Source organism: Colossoma macropomum, unplaced genomic scaffold (genome assembly GCF_904425465.1).
Source record: "Colossoma macropomum unplaced genomic scaffold, Colossoma_macropomum, whole genome shotgun sequence".
Taxonomy (NCBI): Eukaryota; Metazoa; Chordata; class Actinopteri; order Characiformes; family Serrasalmidae; genus Colossoma; species Colossoma macropomum.
In genome coordinates, this window is record NW_023494804.1 from 16,093,896 (window position 1) to 16,113,053 (window position 19,158).

Genomic DNA, 19,158 nt, shown 5'->3' on the forward strand with positions numbered 1-19,158 from the left:
ATAATAGTTTGGCAACCTGTTCTGTTTCGGACAGCAGCGGAGCAGCAAGACAGTGAACACAGCCACACACAGTGACCACAGCAACAATCCAGAACAGAGAACTTTGAGTTTCTTTCCAATCAGAGGGTGCAGATGTTGTCTGAAATATTTAGATGCATGCAAAGTTTTGCGACACCCTACAGACACAAATTTTGCTTCTTTTACGCAATTTTTTGTTCAGCGACGTTTGTTGCCTGGACTATAAATCGGCCTTCATAAATCAGAGAGAGAAAGCTTGTGCTGTACCATGACAAAGACCACTGGACCGTGCTCTTTCCTTTATTCTTTGTTTATTCCTGTAAGCAATGGCACTAGGAAGGTTTGGACTGCTTTTAGTTCGGACAAGTGAAGCCGTGAGACCAGAGTCACCAGTTAGCATCTGCTCAACGTGCTTCTCTGCTCATTTCTCATCACCAAAGCTCTCTACTGTCTGGGTCTGAGTGGAAGTCTGAAGCCACCGCATGTGTGTCTCCTCTTCCTTCTCGACCACTTGTCACTGTGAACATGTAAACGTCGATAATAAATGATTTTTTTCCAGCACTGAGTGCTGACATCAGTGTGTGTTTGTATGTGTGTGTGTGTTAAAGGTGCAGACAGGATCAGTCTGGCTGCGCTGGTGCATTTACAGTAAATTGGCAAGAGCATTTTAGTTTAGAGCATTTGTACGGAAGTCCGGAGAGGCCATGAGCTGTTGCTATAATTTTCTGTTATCTTGAGATAACGAGTTAATTATCCTGTGACTCTTTATCTCAAGATAACTCTCACTATTTTGAAAGTTAAAAAAAAACAAATAAAAATAATCTTTAGTTGGATATAACATAGTTCAAAAGGGCTCCACACAGAGCAACTACAGCAGTAAAATCCTGCCTTTAAGGTTTGTGAAATACCATATAGCATGATAAAGTGAAACTGTAATCTTTTCTGAGATGATTATCATACCGTGAAAATCTCACACTGTTTCAACCCTCCTGTACTAGAACCTACCTGAGGGTCTGATTAGAGTCTATGACGAGAGATCACCTACAGCAGATACTCAAGTCTGCCTGCTTTAGACGCCTACCTGTAATGGGAGCCTCCACCTCCAGCATGCACTTCTCATGGCGAAGAATGTTGGCTCCCTCGTTGATGATGCGTAGAGCGACGTCTTCCTCCAGACGGCCCTCCTTCAGCAGGTGGGCCTTCAGCAGCTCCACTTTGGGCTTGCCATCCTCATACAGCTCCTTCATGGTAAGGCGCGTCGTCGGAGGATACGGCACGGCTGGAAAAAAAAACAGAATACAGAGAGAAATTTAACTACTGTAAGATGAGGTGAAATACTAGCTTAACGACAATTATTGGTCAGACATAAAAACACAATAAAAAAAAATTCAACAAAAACAAATAAACAGCATCAGGTTTTTCGCAGGCTGTACAGCTGCGGTCACGTTGACTGCAAAGGATAAGACTAGCCAACCTGAGCCTCTGCTTATGGAATGTTTTTATATCAGTGCATTTTGGGGTCTGAAATATGCTCACCATGCCAAGTTAAAAAACTTAATTATGTAGTTACTGGAAGGTTATTCATCAGTCTTCTGTTCCATATTTAAGATCAATATACTCTTTGACTTTGGTTCTCTTTACCTGGTAAATCTCTCTTTAGACTTGTGTCAAAATGATAAATTGTTGAAGGCCTTGCAGCTGAAAGTAAGCAAGCAATCACTACAAAATGGCTGTCTATTGAGATTCTCAAATGCATGATTGGTATGACATTGTTCATGAAGGCTGTATCATGGAAAAGCCAGCTTAATCCTACAGATTTCAGACTGACAAATTCTGTAAGATTTGGTCTAAATGGCTAGTTTATGAGACCCCGGCGACCAGAATTTATGTAGGTTTTTTATGACCTCCCTTTTTCACTTCCTTTTCTTTCTATTAAAGAAAACATGTGAGCAGATTTTAGGAAGAATTTAGGATCCTAATTTTAAGGGAAAATCAAAAATGTTCTAGTTTATAAAGAATAGTTTTCAGATTGTATTCAGTTTATAATAGGAATGTAATGATTTATTTATTTTTATGGTATTGGGCTTCCCCTGTTTTCTCTTCAGTTTTAAAATAACGTAATTTTTTTTATAATGTACTGTGTACTATAATTTATATTGACACGTTAAAAATAATGTTTATTTGTTACAAGAAAAGCTTCCCTATTTGTATTGTAAATAGATTTATATATTTATATCATGTAAAAATGAATAATAACTTGTTTTGGGACATAAACTGACACAAATGTCTTAAGTGGACCACAGGAGGGGAAAAATAATGAAAGAAAGATGTACAATACCATCCCTTCAAAGACAATCAACGAATAATAAAAAGCCCTTTGTCCACCGGAGGGTGGAGATTGTGGGTGTGCATGCTAGAAAAATAACATGCACACCCACCGTTCCACACGAAGGCCACTTTCTGAAGAAGACACAGCAGTTTGTGGAAGAGCACACACACTTAGTCAGAGCTGTGTGTCTGAGTAACTCTGTATGTGCTGCTGCAGGTGCTGCACAAATAAGACACTAAATTTCACCCTAAATACACACATGATGCATGTCTTCACACTCATAATTTCCAAAAACCGCCGTCAGTCAGCAGTTACAGATCTCTGGCATCACCAGCTTCTGGTAAAAGAGTGTCATCCTTTACAAGGACCCTTGTGGTCGACTGAGTCAAACTTAAAAAGCGAAACCAAAAGGAGAACTTTAATACAGTAGCTGTCCTGGCTAAATGTACCATAATCTAATTTGGAGCAAACTGCCACACCACCAGGGAACAAGTGAGAATAGATTTGTGGATGGTCCCAAGAGTTAATGCCCAATTTAAATGATATACATTTTATATTAGAGATAGGATGAGACTTTTTTCAATACTGATACCAATACTAAAACCGTGAATATCGCCCGATACAATATAGATTTAATATTTCTTCTTTAAAAAGTAATATTTCCTGGACTCCAGGTAGTCAGTGTGAACAAGAAATCAAGTTTCTCCTTCTTTACTGCGACTAAAGTGATATACTGTAAGTTGTGAATACTGTGAGAGCGCCCTCTGCTATTTATCAGAGCGTCACCGCTCCCCAGTTTCAGTCTCCATTTCCCAATAACTTTACCCGAGCGCGCTAATGTTTTTCCTCCTAATAAACAGACACATGTTCAGCTCTGTCTCCTCATTATTCACCATCACTGTAATATTTTATCAACATTAACACACGAAGGTAATATAAGGGACGGTGGAGTTCGTGTCTGCAGAGTCTGAGATTTTTAAAATGCTGAGTTAAAAAAGAAAAATCTCACAAGTGAAAGCAGCGTTTTACAGTATTAATAATAACTATATTATTAATAATAATAAAAAATGTAGCGTCATTATGCTAGTAGTGAACTATGCTGCTGACACAGCTGCCTAAAAACGATAGAAACGGACATTTAAACAGAAGTTAGGACACTGTTGGAGTTTATCCTAAAGTTAGGATGGTATTTAGGAGATTTAGTCTAGTTAGGATGTTTGTGTGATACTGTTTTCTTATCTGGAGTTAATGATGAGATTATGAAGTTAGGAACTGTTATTCTGTAATAGCTACTGTCCTAAATTCAGTCCATAATGAAGTTGTCATGGAGACTAAACAGATCAGATTTCAGAGTTAAGATGTTTCTGTAATACAGCTCCTGGAATGACTTTTATTGAACGTTAGCACACGAGCTGCCCACTGAGCACAAGCTGACTGATATCAAAAAACTGTGTGAACTTATGAACAAGTGAGAGGAAAGAGAGGAAGTGTTTACTTGTGTCTGTGAGGGTGAGAGAGACAGAGATATTGACTGACACTTAGTGATAAGATGTAAAAAAAAACAAAAAAAAACAAGGGAAAGTAACATTATTAAATCGAGCAGGCTAAAAGCTCTGTCTCTCTAACCAGAAGAGCGGGAAGAAAGAAGGGACTGAATTCTTTTCTCTCCTTTTTTCCCCTCTCTTTTTCTCACTCACACGTTCTAAAGTGTTTAATGCTAACTTTGCAAATGTTGTCATTGACCTTTTTCCTTAGACAAGCAAATTATTTTGTAATTCGGACACGTAAAACTTTACAGGACAAATCCTTGAAAAAGATTAATACCAAGTCTATTACTGGTTCACAGTAACGTAATCAAAATCACATTACATAAACATTATAGAGACAAGAAAACAAGTATTTTTGTATTTTTGCTCTACTAGAATACATTTAGAGCTTCAAATGTTCCACACACACACATTATTTTCCTCATATTGTTAATCTCTATTCACCCTCTGTCTGAAAAGCTCTGCTAGAGCTTCTTTGTCTTTAAGCTCCACCTCTCAATGAGCCCAATGTGCTCTGTTCTGATCAGTGAGCCTCCAGAGCGGTTCCACCCCTCCACGTTCCGCCCCTGTTCTGCAGTCTGCAGACAGACTCTTCTCTCCTGAGCAGCTGTAAACTCCGCTGTGGCTGTTTCACCAGCGGCGTCGTTTCTGTCGTATCAGTTTGATCCAGAGCGGATCCTGAAAGTCCGGTCAGCGTCTTCTCCAGACGCTACAACACTGACCACACTCCTCCTCCTCCAGTAGCTGCTGTGCGCTGTGTGAAGGTGTGCCAAGCTCACCGGTAGCTGGGCAGTAAGTACTGTGTTACGAGACTGCGTCATCTTGTAACAAAAGAAAAGGGCTGGAATTCCAACGAGGTGTTTCAGGAAGCTGAGAAAAGTGGTTTCTGTGGGAGAGAGTTTCTCCCTCTGGAGGGAACGCTGAGCTTTGTGACTTTGCAGACCATTTACATACACAAAAAGATACATAACACACTAAAGAAAAGGGGGAAAAGCGCAATAGGTTCCCTTTAAATTACCTGATCTGATGATTTGTGCTTATTATATCTTTGCTTGAGTGCCTTGCCATCCTATTGCTGCTGTAGCACTGAATTCCCCCCACACTGTGGGACTAATAAATGATTATCTTATGAAATAAGGTCAAGAAAAAGTCCAAAAAGTCCAGTATAGACCCTTTATCACCTGCAGGGTAATGGCGGGGTTAGTGGAAATGCAAGCGTGGCTGTTTTACTGGTGCAGAAAGAGCAGCTACATGCTCAGAGCACAGAGTGGGCATGGCCTAAAGCTGTGGCTGAGCTCCTGGTGAAGAGTATCACACTTTAATAAACTGCAGAGACATCCCGGGGCCTCGAGGCCAAACCAGCGAGTGGCAGCATGCAGGAGTGGAGTGTTAAGAATGCAGGATTAGGCAAAGCCACCGTTAGCCCAGCATTCCAGGTTCAGACACTGCTGGTTTAATGCTGCAGACACAATTCTCAGAGCTAGTGCAGACCACCGAGGAAAGAAGCACTAACGCCAGCTAGTTACTCACACCTTAATGGACACAGAACCCCTGCTATTCACACTAGTCTGAACCCAAGTGGTCTAAGTCTTGAAGAGGGGAAACAGGTAAATAAAGAGCACTTATCCAGTTTATACAAACAGTTTCACTTTATAATAGCTGAATTCCTAGGCTTTGTTCACATTAGCAGGCTGCAGTGGCACAAATCCAAATTTCTGCCCTAATGTGACTCAGATCTGATGTTTTCATGCTGATGCTGTGTGGACAAATGAATCTGATCTTTTCAAATTCGACCTGAGCCACCTCGGCTAAGTTACAAGCCCCATTGCTCAAATCCGATTTTTGGCTCAGACATGATGGTTCACACTCGTTTAAGTATGTGAATCAAATCTGTCACTAAAGTGAATAAACTGGCATCCTGAAACGACCTGCATGTGCACATCCTAATTAGTAATGTCACGTGAATGAATCACATGTGTCTTGAACAGCAAATCAACTAACTTACAGAACGAGACAATTAACTCTGATCAGCTCTCAGCTGCTATACATACTTACCATGGCAGAAGCACCGAACAGAAGCTAAAGCCTGTAAACAGTGGAAAAGCAACACAATTCACCCTTTTCACCTTCGTCTTGCTCTAATAATGCAGATGAGAGCTGATCAGAGTTAATTACCTTCACAGCGAAGAATTGTTTTGCTCAATCGTTTGTTTTCTGATGATGCAAGTGATGCGCGTGATTCATTCACGTGACGTTACTGAGTAGGATGTGTGCATGCGGGTCATTTCAGGATGCTGGTTCGTTCACATTAATTACAGATTTGAATCACTTACCTAAACGAATGTGAACCATCGTGTCAGAAAGATCAAATTTGATCAAAAAGATCAAAAAAAAATAAAAAAATACAAAAAAAAATTTCAGCAGATTTTCAGTAATGAGGCTCGTAATGTGAACGTAGTCAAAGTGTCTCAGACCAGATTTGAAAAGATCAGATTTGCGTGTCCACAGAGATCTGAGTCACATCAGGGCAAAATAATCGGATTTGTGCCACCTCAGCCTGCTAATGAGAACATAGCCCTTCATTTGTGGTCCTCGATCAAACATGTTTCCAAATCGTGGCCATGTGACTTTACTGAGAAGCTTAGATCGGACTTCATGTGCTTTTTTCCCCACTGTCCATGCGCCATCATTCAGTGTTACTCTGGCAGCAGTGCCGAATAGAAATTAAAGCCTATGAACAGTGGAAAAGCAACACATCTCACCTAGATGGTTCTATATAGAACCTTTATGAACAGGGATCTACAATGCACCCAAAAGTGTTCTTCTAAAAGAACCTTTTGGGTGCTATTGAAAACTTTTCAAAAAGGTACTACATAGAACCGTCTATAGCACATTCACGCACATTTGCTATCAATGTGAAGAACCCTTTCATCATGCAAAGAAGCCTTTAATCATGCAAAGGGTTCTCTGACTGTTCATGATTCTATACAGAACCATTTTCTTCACTCAAGAACCCTTGGAGAACCCCCTTTTTAAAGAATACATTACAGCAGAGTTACCTAGATTTTTTGCAGTTTTGGTAAATTTTTATTTTCATAAAAGTTTTCTTCTATCGGCACAGCTCTACGCTCTTCAAGAGATGTTTTTAAGGGGTTTTTTGGTAAAGACAATGGTTCTATGTAGAACCATGAACACTCAAATCAGAAATTTTCATGCAACATACATTTGCAATTCCAATTATCAATTAACATTAACAAGTCTGGCTTTACAAAGATGACACATTCTCTTACGCTCACTGTAGACGTATTACGATAAACACTGCAGTCTCATCTTTAACTAAAGGAAGAATGTGAACCACTATGGAGAGCCTGTTGCTTCAGAGTGCACAGCTGCCTTCATGTCAAGGTTCCGAGTTTGCTTCTGATTTTATCATCCAAAGCCAAGCTTAGGTCATTTACTTCTCAGGGCTTACAGAGCTAAGACTGAGTGCTATCTCACATAGAGGGAGAGAGAGATAAAAGATTTGCATGGCGAGAAGTCACATGACGCTACAAAGTTTTACGGGACTCCTCAGGAAATGTCTTCCGGATTTGCAGCAAAATGAAGCAGTGAGGTGGGGGTGTGACTGTGACTGGAAGTGGCACAAGTGATACTGCTCAGTAAATACGTATTAGGCTAGAACCAGGCGGCCTGTGCCGGAGTCCTCTTAATTAGGCTACTGTGTGGAAAGTAACCACAGTAAATGGTTAAACTGGGCCAGAGGGCAATTTTCTGACGGTCCCTTACTGCGTGTGCCTTCAGCTGGTCGCTGGTGGGTGTTTCGAAGCGAAAGCAGGCAGGCAGGAAGTCTGATCGAATTGCGCGGACATGCAAGTGACATTTTTAAAAACATGGAAGCCTGCATTGCCCAGCGCTCAGCCAGTGTACACTCAAAAACAAACAAACAAACAAACAAAAAAAAAAGATACTGCCACATAATTTATCTTTATCACGATATATACTGTCTTACTGCCCAGCCCTATGTGAGACACCATCTTAATCTTTGTAAAATAAAAGATTTAATTTGGCCACAAAACAGTAATTAATCTAATAAGAAAGAACGAAGTTGTGAATGTCACACAAACTTTATTATAAGAGACACTCAGACTGTTGCATTGTTCTCCAAAGCCATTTTGCCTGAAGGCATGTGAAATGACCCGTTTCGCCCGATGAACGAGAGTAGAGACAATTTTTTTTTCCCCCTAAGATCAAAGTCGTTATTTTCTGACGTGTGAATGCGCACGTCAGAATGTGCTGAGTAGGCATGCTCCCAGGTAGTCGAGGACTGGTCAACTGATCAATGTGCCAGTATTTTACTTGTTCGGTTTCATCACAGGAAGATAAAAAAAACTTGTATTTTAACAGGACTGTAAAATGTTGTGGTTTAGCTCGTATTTGCAACTAAGTATGCATATTACACTGTGCCACTCCAAAACGAGGGCCTGAGCGTGAGTATTACCAGACAGGCATTTGCTAAGGATGTGACCGATAAGTCGTAAGTAGTGCGACTTGACTGCTAACTAGGCTAACTGGTCTAGCTGATGTTAACTAGGACAGGAAAGAGTGGAAATCTATTCTTCTGACAGGGAAACACTGAGGAGGAAAGACCTTGCGTAAAGGACAACGAGCCTCAAGGGTTTCACGCCTTACCGTTGTGGACTGCGGAACGCTGCCGCATGTGGTGCTATAATTTTCCGTTGCAGCTAACAATGGAATATCCAGTTTGCTATCGTCCATTTACCACAAACGTTAACGCATCATAACTTGTGTGTGTCTGTCTGTGGCCATTTCATGTGTTCCCTCACAGACCTACACATAATGCAACAAGAGGGAACACACACAAAATGGCCATTTATAACTGCTCTTTCACCCTTTAACCCTGAAGATCGGCACACAGACTGCTGGTTACCACAGCAACGCAGACAAAAATCTCACCTAGCTAGTAGCTAACGAAACGGCAAAGAGGAATTAAGGACAAACATTGATAATTTGGGGATGAATATGGTCATTCGCATTTATAATCACTCCAGCTGGTTTCCTGATACATTTAATCTGCAGCAAGAAACTGTCAAACAATAAAAAGTCGCTGGGCTAAAGTCAAATTCTCGTTCGCCAGCTTCTTGTTCAAATATTCCCGTTCCACCTTAAATGGTGCGACAGTTACATTCTGGCACCCCAAGCACCATTTAAGATGGAACGGGACAATTCAAACAAGAAGCTGGTGAACGAGAAGCTGACTTTAGCCTTGTAAAAAGTTGAACATTAAGAGACATTTTACAATATTCTACTTCTGAAGAAAAGTTTCCTGCTGGAGATGCAAGAAAAGTGGCTACATGTTATGTACTTTTTTTGTATTGGTATTTTCGTATTGGTCCTACAAGGGAAATTTGTCATTTTGCTGCCTGACTATGTCCAAACTGGGAGCACGTCAGAATCACCAGCAGAGCATCACCCCCTGGGGCAGTGGGGGTTAAGTGCCTTGCCCAAGGGCACAACCAGGTATACAGAGTCTGTTGTGGGATTTGAACCTGCAACTTTCCAGTATAGCTGAGCTAAAGCTTAAAGAAGAGCAAAGTAAGTCTGTGTTTTCGTTTATTTTATATTTTTAGCTTGGACATGTCCACTGCTACGGAATCATCGTTTGAAAAAAAGAATGTAATTCTAGAGACTCCAAAAACCTGCAAAGACATGAAGAGGCAGGATTTACGGTACTCCTTATCTTCAAACAGGTCACGTGATTTGCTTTGCTAACTTCACGGTAAAACTGCAGAATCCAAACATCACCAGTTTTTAATTGTGGGACCTGCCACAACAAGTATTAATCTACAATACTTCCCATCCTATAAAATTAACTTTGATCTCTTTTTATCCTTTTGCCCAGTTATAAAGCGCTCACTGACTCGAGCAGCATTGATTTCAAGCCTCCTTAATGACGCTGGCACTCACACTTTAATGCAAGGTTATCAAACTCATACAGAGACTGCTGTGGAACCTCAGGCTGTTAAAGAAGATCTTTACTCAGAGGCTGCGCTTTGTGAGCTAAACGAACACTCTATTATGAAATAGAGAGGCTCGTGGGCAGCGCGCATTCACAGCACTCAAACGCAGCGTGTACTTGGCTGGATCACAGTTCACATCATAAAATCATAACGCAGACTGGACCAAAACTGGCGATGGTATGTTATGAGCAAATACTGAAAGATGCCAATCACACACTCATTTCTGAAAACATCAAGAGAAAGCAAGGAAGGAAAGGAACAAAAAGAGATAGAAAAGGAAAAGTAGTGAGACAACAAGAAACAGAGAAAGAGAGAGAGAAAAAAAAGGGAGAGAAAGAGACAAGACACAGAGAGAGCAAAAAGGAGAAAGAGAGAGAAAGAAAAGGAGTGGGAGACAAGAGAAAGAGAGAAAGACAATAAGTGAGGGAAAGAGAGGGGGGAGCAAGAAACAGAGTAAAAATCAGAAAGAGCGAAAGAAAAGGAGTGAGAGACAATGAAAGAGGGAGAAGAACAAAGAGCGAGAGAGAGAGACAGTACACTCTCCTGTACGTTAAACATACTAAACATACCAGATATAATTCCTTTCATTAATTAATTGAATAATTGAAACATTATGTATTCTGCAGTTGCCTGTTATTTTTGCTCCAACATTTACCTGTAGTGTATTACAGTCTGTCACAATGACTGTGTGGATGATGAAACAATAGAAGCCATATCGTTCCTGATGCCACCCATAAGTAATCACAGCCCTACTGTGTACAACATTTCAGAGGACCTCGTGATTTTTAGGAATCCTCAGCTTCTGCATCCTCGGGGGCCGCAGCAGGAGCGTGCAAAAGAAGCAGCTATGGAGCTGCAGGAGTTTCCCCGCGGGATCAGCAGTGCTCTCCGTTCTCCTCTTCACAGTGTGTCACACTGGACAAAGGCTGGACTCGCTGGACGACGCATATTTTAGTGTCATGAGACCAGGCATGATAGTGCTGTGGCAAGTGAGCATCTAATACCCGTTATTATTATTAAAAAAAAAAAAAAGCAAAGTTTAACCCCTAAAACTCTAAGAACCTGTAGGAGGGTGCATAACTACATACCTTGTATTAGAGGTGGGTGATTCCGAAAAAAACAACAACAACAGCGGCCTAGAGGGCAGGGCGAGTTTAACCAGAGCAGTGGAGGGCAGGGCGAGTCTAACCAGACCACTGGAGGGCAGAGCGAGTCTAACCAGCGGACCACATTCAGAAACGATATTGTAACGATGTAGCGATGATGTATTGTGATGTAATTTATCACCACCAGTGATAAATACTGCTATACCATTATAAATACTGTTGCACCATTTAAGGTGGACCATGAAAATTCAAATATGAAGCTGTCTTCATCTGAGAACACAAGTAAGTACTTCTTCGAGCCTCCATACTTAGTTCGTTTTCCACAGGATATGAAAGCGTTTTCAATGAAATTCGCACAGGGATTAATATAACCTGAGGTTATTGTAAGACACGTTTTACAGAAGGTAAAATGTGTCAGAATCTTTACTGATGCAGGAGCGCAGTCAGTAAAAATGACTGACATGTCGCATTCGGATGGGACTAAAATCACTGAGAAACGCCAGGAATAATTACATTATACCACCTCCTTACATCAAACTAATCCAGGCTGAATAGGGCTTAAGAGCTGTATATGTAAGCTAGGTTAAATAGGCAGATATAAGTAAAGAGTTGGTGTCTGTGACATCACAAAATCAATGAATCCAAAATTGGATGTTTTTGCAGTTTTCCATATATGGACCTGAGAGTAAATGGTACACGTTGCAGCTTTAAGAACACTTACATACTGCACCAAACTCTTACAATCTCGAAAAAAAAAAAATAATAATAATTTTCATGAAATTTCACTTCAAAACTACATTTTCCCCATCTTCCCCATCACTGCCCATCACTGTCATGCTGAAAAAAAGTGTTCTGAATTATTTCTGATTACTCCTCAAGATAGAGAGCGAGCACTGCCGTCGGTTTCGAAACGCATTTTTCTTCTTATCAGAAACATTTTGACACACCAAAACCGCAAAAAGAAGCTTTTCTACCTCACTGAACATGAAGCATTTCAAAACTCCTCATTGCATCGGTGACAGATAATCCAGACAAATATGAAAATGTGATTTTCAGGCGAAATGATCCTTTAAGCTGGTTTTAAAACAGCGGCTCAAATCAATTCGTACGGCATCAGAATGGGCAGGGTAATGATTATAACCAGTAACAGCCTAATCTTATCTCAGTTTTCTGCTTAATGGACAGTAGAAGGAAGAGAAAGACGCTGCCTCTTTCACGGCTGAGAGAATAAATACAGGACACCTGCTCATTTGCCTCTCTCAACTGCAGCAGTAACACTACTCTTGTGAGCCTCGAGGCGAAGCGCACAGAAACTGAGAGCGCTCGATTCTTAAGATTTGCATGCAAACATGAAGAGCCATCCGCAGGAAGGACTGCAGATTTTACTGGCAAATACAAATCGGTCCAACAGCCTATTAACTTCACATAGACTTACACAGTTGGGGTTTGCAGCGCTCATCAGCATCAGAAACTGCTACTTAATGTTTCTCAATATCAGTAGAAAATCAGAAATTAAGTTCTCTTTGAGGACTATTTTGCCTCACAACACCCTGCGTGCACGCTTCCAGCTCCACCTAGCTTATCTCAACACCATCACAAAACAATGGCCTCTACCATCAAACTCGTGACCTTTTCATGTACCATCTTTGTGAGACGAAGCTTTTAGAAGCAATAAACTCTTCGGCTGTCCGGTTCCCATCTTTACCACCGTGAACAGTTCTGACTCTGCAAGTTTCACATCAATTTCTCATCAATCAATCAAACCACTCTGCTTGACTTTACTTGCAATTTACCGATTTAATTATGTATAAAATTTGACTGAAGGGAATGCCCCTTTAAACTCGAGTTGGGTTGAAAAACAATTTAATGTTTTTTATACAGGTTTCATTATTTCAATCCAGTTATACAGGCTCTAGTATCAGCTTCCAAAAGTGTATCATTGTTATCAACGCAGCAGCCCACAAATACGAGATTCAGACTGTATTTTTCAGTATAATAGCTGCATGATTTTAACAAAAATAACATTAACAATAGCTTTAAATGATACAGTGGGTGCAATTATTATTTGAGATTAAAACTAACTGTCTCTCTGAGCCACAAGAAACTTTAGAAGGGCTACAGAAACAAACAAACCAGACAAAAACCGGCAAGAGTGAAGTTTCTAAGCTGAGAAGTGTGAAGACGTATGTGACTTTAACCTGGAGGGCTGTGCAAGTTGATTCTGCAAATTAAAGAATCACAATGTACTATGGTAAAGCATATGTTTACTATAGAAAGATAAAAAACAATCCACATAAAACCTGACACTGAGCTCTGAGTGAAGTGTTCCAGCTGAGGAATGTAAAGAATGAGATTTTAACCTGCAGCGTGGAGGGCAGGTCAAGTTAAACCAGCAGGCTGGAGGGCAGGGCGAGCTAGACCAGCGGCCTGGAGGGCAGGGAGAGTTAAAACAAGGAGACAGGAGGGCAGGCAGAGTGAGATCAGGAGACAGAAAAGCGGCCCGGAGGGCAGGGTGAGTCAGACCAGCGGCCCGGAGGGCAGGGTGAGTCTAACTGTAGACTGGATGGCATGGCAAATTAAAGCAGTGGCCCAGAGGGCAGGGTGAGTTAAACCAGTGGGCTAGAGGGCAGGGTGAGTTAAACCTGAGTCCCAGAGGGCAGGGCGAGTCTAACTGCGGACTGGACGGCCTGGCGAATTAAGCCAGCAGCCTAGAGGACTGGAGGGCAGGGGCAGAGTTAAACCTGTGGACTAGAGGGCAGGGACAGAGTTAAACCTGTGGACTAGAGGGCAGGGGCAGAGTTAAACCTGTGGACTGGAGAAAAAGCGAGAGATGAAGATACGTGACAGCAAAATGTTAGACAGCAGTACACAATTAGTACTTTATGGGCTAGATAGTAGTAACACAACTTCCTGAAATGACTAAAAATATTTAATGGGTTATGTGAGGAGAAACAGGCTACAAACTATTCTTGAATCAGTAAAAATTACACACATCACACAATTAATTCAAACTCACAATAATCAGAAAGAGAGGATTTTCAGTCTCTTCCTGCACTAAACAGATGCCTCAATACGAAGCTCAGTGAGTGAGAAACAACACTAACAAAGTTCGTCTGAACTGAGTCACATTCAGCGCTGAGGGCACTTGGTTTCAAAATAGAGAAGTGATCACAGAAACTTATTTTTAAGTTCAATGGTACTCTTTGATAGCACTGCTCCTTTTTATAACCGCTGCCCTTTTGTATGGCCTTACAGGAGTTTGTTGCTGTTCTCTATAACATCTGATCAAATGGCATTTGGGAAACCATTACTGGGAAGATCTTCACCTTTACCAGTCAGTTTACTTCTTCAGGGAGCCTTAATTCTATTTTTACTTAAATTTTCCAAAGTGACCCAAATTTGTCAAGGTATTCAACAGACATTAATGCAATCTTAAAAAGCTAATTGAGGCATTTAATTACCTTTATCATGATTCTCTACCAACTGACCCATCCACACTCTCCAGACATATAAATTCTTTTTGTGCTACTGTTGTAAGTTTGAAAGAGCTTTAAACCCCAATAAGAAACTCTTGCACACTGGTTCACTTTACAACATTCAGCTTCCTGTTTAAAATGGTTTGCTAAAGAGGTGGACTGTGCCATTGTAGCTAATTAAAACTAAGCAGGAAGAAACAACAAAAAATAGCCACCAAGCCAAATTTGGCTCGCTTTAAAAAAAAACCAAAAAAAAACACCCAATCTATAACAACAGGTGACTGTTCATATGCATATGAAAACAAAACAAGTACGATTTGAAAGTAACAGCACTAAGTTTAGGTATTTAAACAAAAACACAGTTTCTCATTAGGTTGAATAACTGGCTCTAAATGTAGGTATTGTGATATAAACTGAGTCTGTTCTACAGTTTCTCATTAGGCTGAATGAATAACTGACTAGATGTAGGTATTGTGATATAAACTAAGTCTGTTCTACAGCTTCTCAGCTTGTCCAATCTCACAACAGTAGCTATGACAGCACATATCCGTGTGTACAGCATGGATAGGCAAATTACGGTACGTTTCTGATTATGATTCTCTTTGTCCAGAAACTGTGCCCCTATTCTCCACAGACATCAGCTAACCTACTTTTCTGTCCTGAAGTCTCCTTAAGCCTGTACTACATACAGCCAGTGCTCACGTCCCAAACTTCAAACTCAGACACATGACGGCACCTCACCACGGCACTGTCTTGTGCCCGAGCGAGAAAAAGTCCAAGTTGTCTGGCAGCAGGCCTAATCAAAACATTCGACAGCACTTAACGCTGTGGGCTGAGAGAAGTGTCGTCCGTCCACGCGCTCTGGGCTTCAGCTGAGCGCTCATCAACACGCCGTCTGGCAGCGGACTCAACGCCCACTCACCACTTCAATCACAGTCCAGCTCCGAATCATTCACACGGCCAACAAGAGAAATACCAGCCTGCTTTATTTCCCTCTTCTTTTGTTCTCAGGTTCGTGATGAAGAAACAGAGCAAGTCCTCCAAATAACTGACAACAAAGTGTGGGAAAACTTGGGTTCCTCATTTAAATTTACAGACAGAGTTTAATATTTGACCTTATTTATACGCTCTGAAAAAGAGGGTTCTTCAGGGGTCCTTTAGTGAAGAAAATGGTTCTTTACAGAGCCATGAACACTCAAAGAATCCTTATACCCTAAATTGTTCTTGCATCATGAAAGGGTTCCTCAGATTGATGGAGAATGTGCATGAATGTGCTATAGACAGTTCTATATAGAACATTTTTGAAAAGGGCTCATCTACTGTTATAAGCTAGACACTAAAAACAGAAGAACCTTTCTGGGTGCTATATAGAACCATTTTCAAAAAGGTTCTATAAAGAACCATCTAAGACCATCTTTCATGATCCAAAGAACCCTTTAATCATGCAAAGGGTTCTTTGAGTGTTCGTGGTTCTATTTAGATCCATTTTCTTTACTAAAGAACTCTTAAAGCACCCTCTTTTTTAAGCGTGTACACTTTATTCTAAGGGTGGGTAGTTGGGATGGGACATACAATATTTTCTAATCAACAGTAATTAATTGGTATCACAACAGACAAAAATATAACAATGATCAGAACAATAATATTTGTTATCAATATCATTCATCAATATTAGACCCCCATTCAGTTTTGTATCAGTACACCTCCCAGTACACCTTAGGAATAATAGAGAACTGGCTTCAGTGCTGCCAATGCTATCAGGTCTACAGTCACCAAAACTAAGTATGGGCAAAGTTTTGTGATGGTTAAGTGAAATCAAAACACCAAAAGGGACACCATATGCCTACAAGTCAACAGAATCCAGTCAGTAGTATAAGCTGTCTTATTGGACATTGGTACTAAACACCAGGGAGATTTTCAGGCCAAGGCAGATAACGTTAAGTCCCAAGACGCTGTTCACAGCTGAATCATTTTATCAGAGACTGTAAGTTCTTTATTAGCCTTCAACACAAATCTCTATACCACAAATGCTTAAAAAATGAGCCAATTATGCATTGTGAAATGCTGACTATGACCAAGATACTGGACCACATAAGCACATGGGGGCGTTCAAGTCCAATCCTGGAACCAATCGTCCCAGTAAACACTGTGTCTGCAATAACAGAAGCACTGATCACATTTACCTCTTTCTTTTGCACCAACTGACAAAACAGTAACTATGATGATTTCATTAGAAATGCACAGCTCTGATATACTAGTTTGGTATTCGCACCAATGCTGACCTTATTAAAGAGACTGGGTATCGGCTGGACATCACCAACGCATATTTGAAACTGTTTCTAAGCCATGGTGGTTATAAAATAGCTTATGAAAGATACCAAGGCATCAGCCCACATTTTGAGGCAGGGCTAAACGAACATCTCATTGCGATTGTTCTGACCAAGATTGTGGTTATGATTTAAACGGTGAATGTCTTCTATAAACTGACGTATGAACCTTTTTTGGCTAAGACCACCAGTGTATACTTTTTTTGGCTTGAGGTGTGAACACTTAACACAGTGCACCAGCATGCCAGTTATTTGTGGTTGTGATGTCACAGCACACGGATGTTTGGCTGCCTCTGATTCATCGAAAAGGAGCTCATAGGTTCCATGTAATTAGGTTAAATTTCCCAACTTAAACCTTGCAATGTATCAACACTCACACAGACAGTTTTTCAAGGGTTCTTTAGCAAATAGAATGGTTCTATGTACAACCATGAACACTCAAAGAACCCTTTGCATGGTGCAACGGTTCCTCATATTGGTGTTCTATATAGCACCAAAAAGGGTTCTTTTATTGTTACAAGCTTGACATTGTAAATATAGAAGAACGCTTTCTGGTGCTACACAGAACATTTTTCAAAGGTCCTATATAGAACCATATACAGCAAATCCTCCATCAATCTGAAGAACCATTTGACCGTGCAAAGAACACTTTAATCATGCAAAGCGTTCTTTGAGTGTCCATGGTTCTATACAGAACCATTTTCTTTACTGAAGAACTCGAAGAACCATCTTTAAGAGCATTGTTGATAATAAACTATAAGACTATGATTAAAAATTGCAGCTCTTGCTATTTGAAAAATTTGCTTTCGATATATAAAAACCATGAATCGTTCAGCCCACACTGAGGTCACTGGAATCTCTATTGGGAGAAAAAAAGCAGGATCAGTGCATCCCTACTCGGCTCAGCGAAGATGACATGCAAACCGCCTTTCAGATCATTTAGGGAGAAGAACTGTTAGACTGTCAGACAGTGGCACTTACAGAAATGACCCAGAACTCTCATGAGGGACCCGAAGAAACACACCCAGCCCGAGCCAGGAGACGGGGCAGTTTTAATCAACTGAGACAAAGTTCCCTGGAGCTCTTTTACGCTCACAAATCCAAAAGAGCTAATGATCCAATTAGTGCACTACTCACATATGCTTGACCACTCTGACACAGGGAAGTCCCTGATCTCAGACGGACACAAAGCATTTTTACATGATACATGATATGTCACAATTAGAGCTGAACGATTTTGGAAAAAATATCTAATTGCAATGATTCTGACTAACACTGCGAGTGTGATTTCAGTTGCGATTATTTTCTATAGATGAAGGTCTTGGCCTTTTTTTTGGCCAATAAGACCAGAATATCCACTTTTTCTGGCGTGAGGCTTGACCCCTGAATGTCGTGTGCCAATAATCTGTGGCTGTTATGTCACAACACATGGAGGTGTAATTGGATCTGATTGGTCTAACTCATCCACAGGCAGCTCACAAGCTCTGTGTTATTAGGTTAAATTTCCCCACCTTAACACAACATTGTTGATAATGTAGACGATAATAAAACAGCTCTTGCGATTTGAAAATTGTACTTTCAATTAAGCGATTAATCTTTCAGCCCTAGTCACGATATTTATTTTTTTCAGACATCTGACCAAAAGAAAAAGAACCAGCACATTTTGATGTCCTAGTGCCAGTACACCAGCTACATTTTAAAAAAACACTATCATTAAACCACAAATGCAATTATATTTAATATTTGGTAAACTGTGTTTCACATGACCAGCTACATTAAGGGGGCACTATATCTGCATAACGAAGTAGCTGGTACCAAAAGAGAGTAGAGTCAAGCACACTGTTAGAAATAAAGGTTCTGTGCAGGTACATTTTTCATTCATCAAGGTACAAACAATGTAAATGTTCCCTCAAAGGTACAACAGTGGTTTTAAGTTCCAGTTGTGAACCTGTGCAGTTTTTCCAGATGAAAAGTATGTATTTGTACCTTTTCATAACTTAATGTTTTAAAACAGAACAATAAAATAAAAAGCCTGGCGACGAGACGGGGTGTGTGGAGTCAATACGACTTAGAAAATATAATTTCAATGGACTCTGGTACAATTATGTTCCCTGACTAAAGGTACTGAAACGTACCCTTGAGGGTCCCACCTCAGTGACAGTTTACTACCTTTTTGTGTCGAGTTGAGACAAACCATGCAGTGGAAAAGCAGCTCTACACCTCAACCACCTTGCCCAGCTAACATACAGTGAAAGAGTGATTTTAGGCATATTAAGCAAAAACAGGTTGGTAACAATTTATCTGGACTAACAAACCT

General features: G+C 40.6%; 1 protein-coding gene across 3 annotated transcripts in view; it reads right to left on the reverse strand.

The window, feature by feature from the left end:
- Positions 1 to 19,158, reverse strand: part of ppp3ccb (protein phosphatase 3, catalytic subunit, gamma isozyme, b) — a 60,588-nt gene that overhangs the window by 38,469 nt on the left and 2,961 nt on the right. For all 3 annotated transcript variants that reach the window (XM_036594352.1, XM_036594351.1, XM_036594350.1), the window contains exon 2: positions 1,100 to 1,297. In XM_036594352.1, the coding sequence (XP_036450245.1) occupies positions 1,100 to 1,297 (198 nt within the window). The remainder of the gene's footprint in view (positions 1 to 1,099; positions 1,298 to 19,158) is intronic.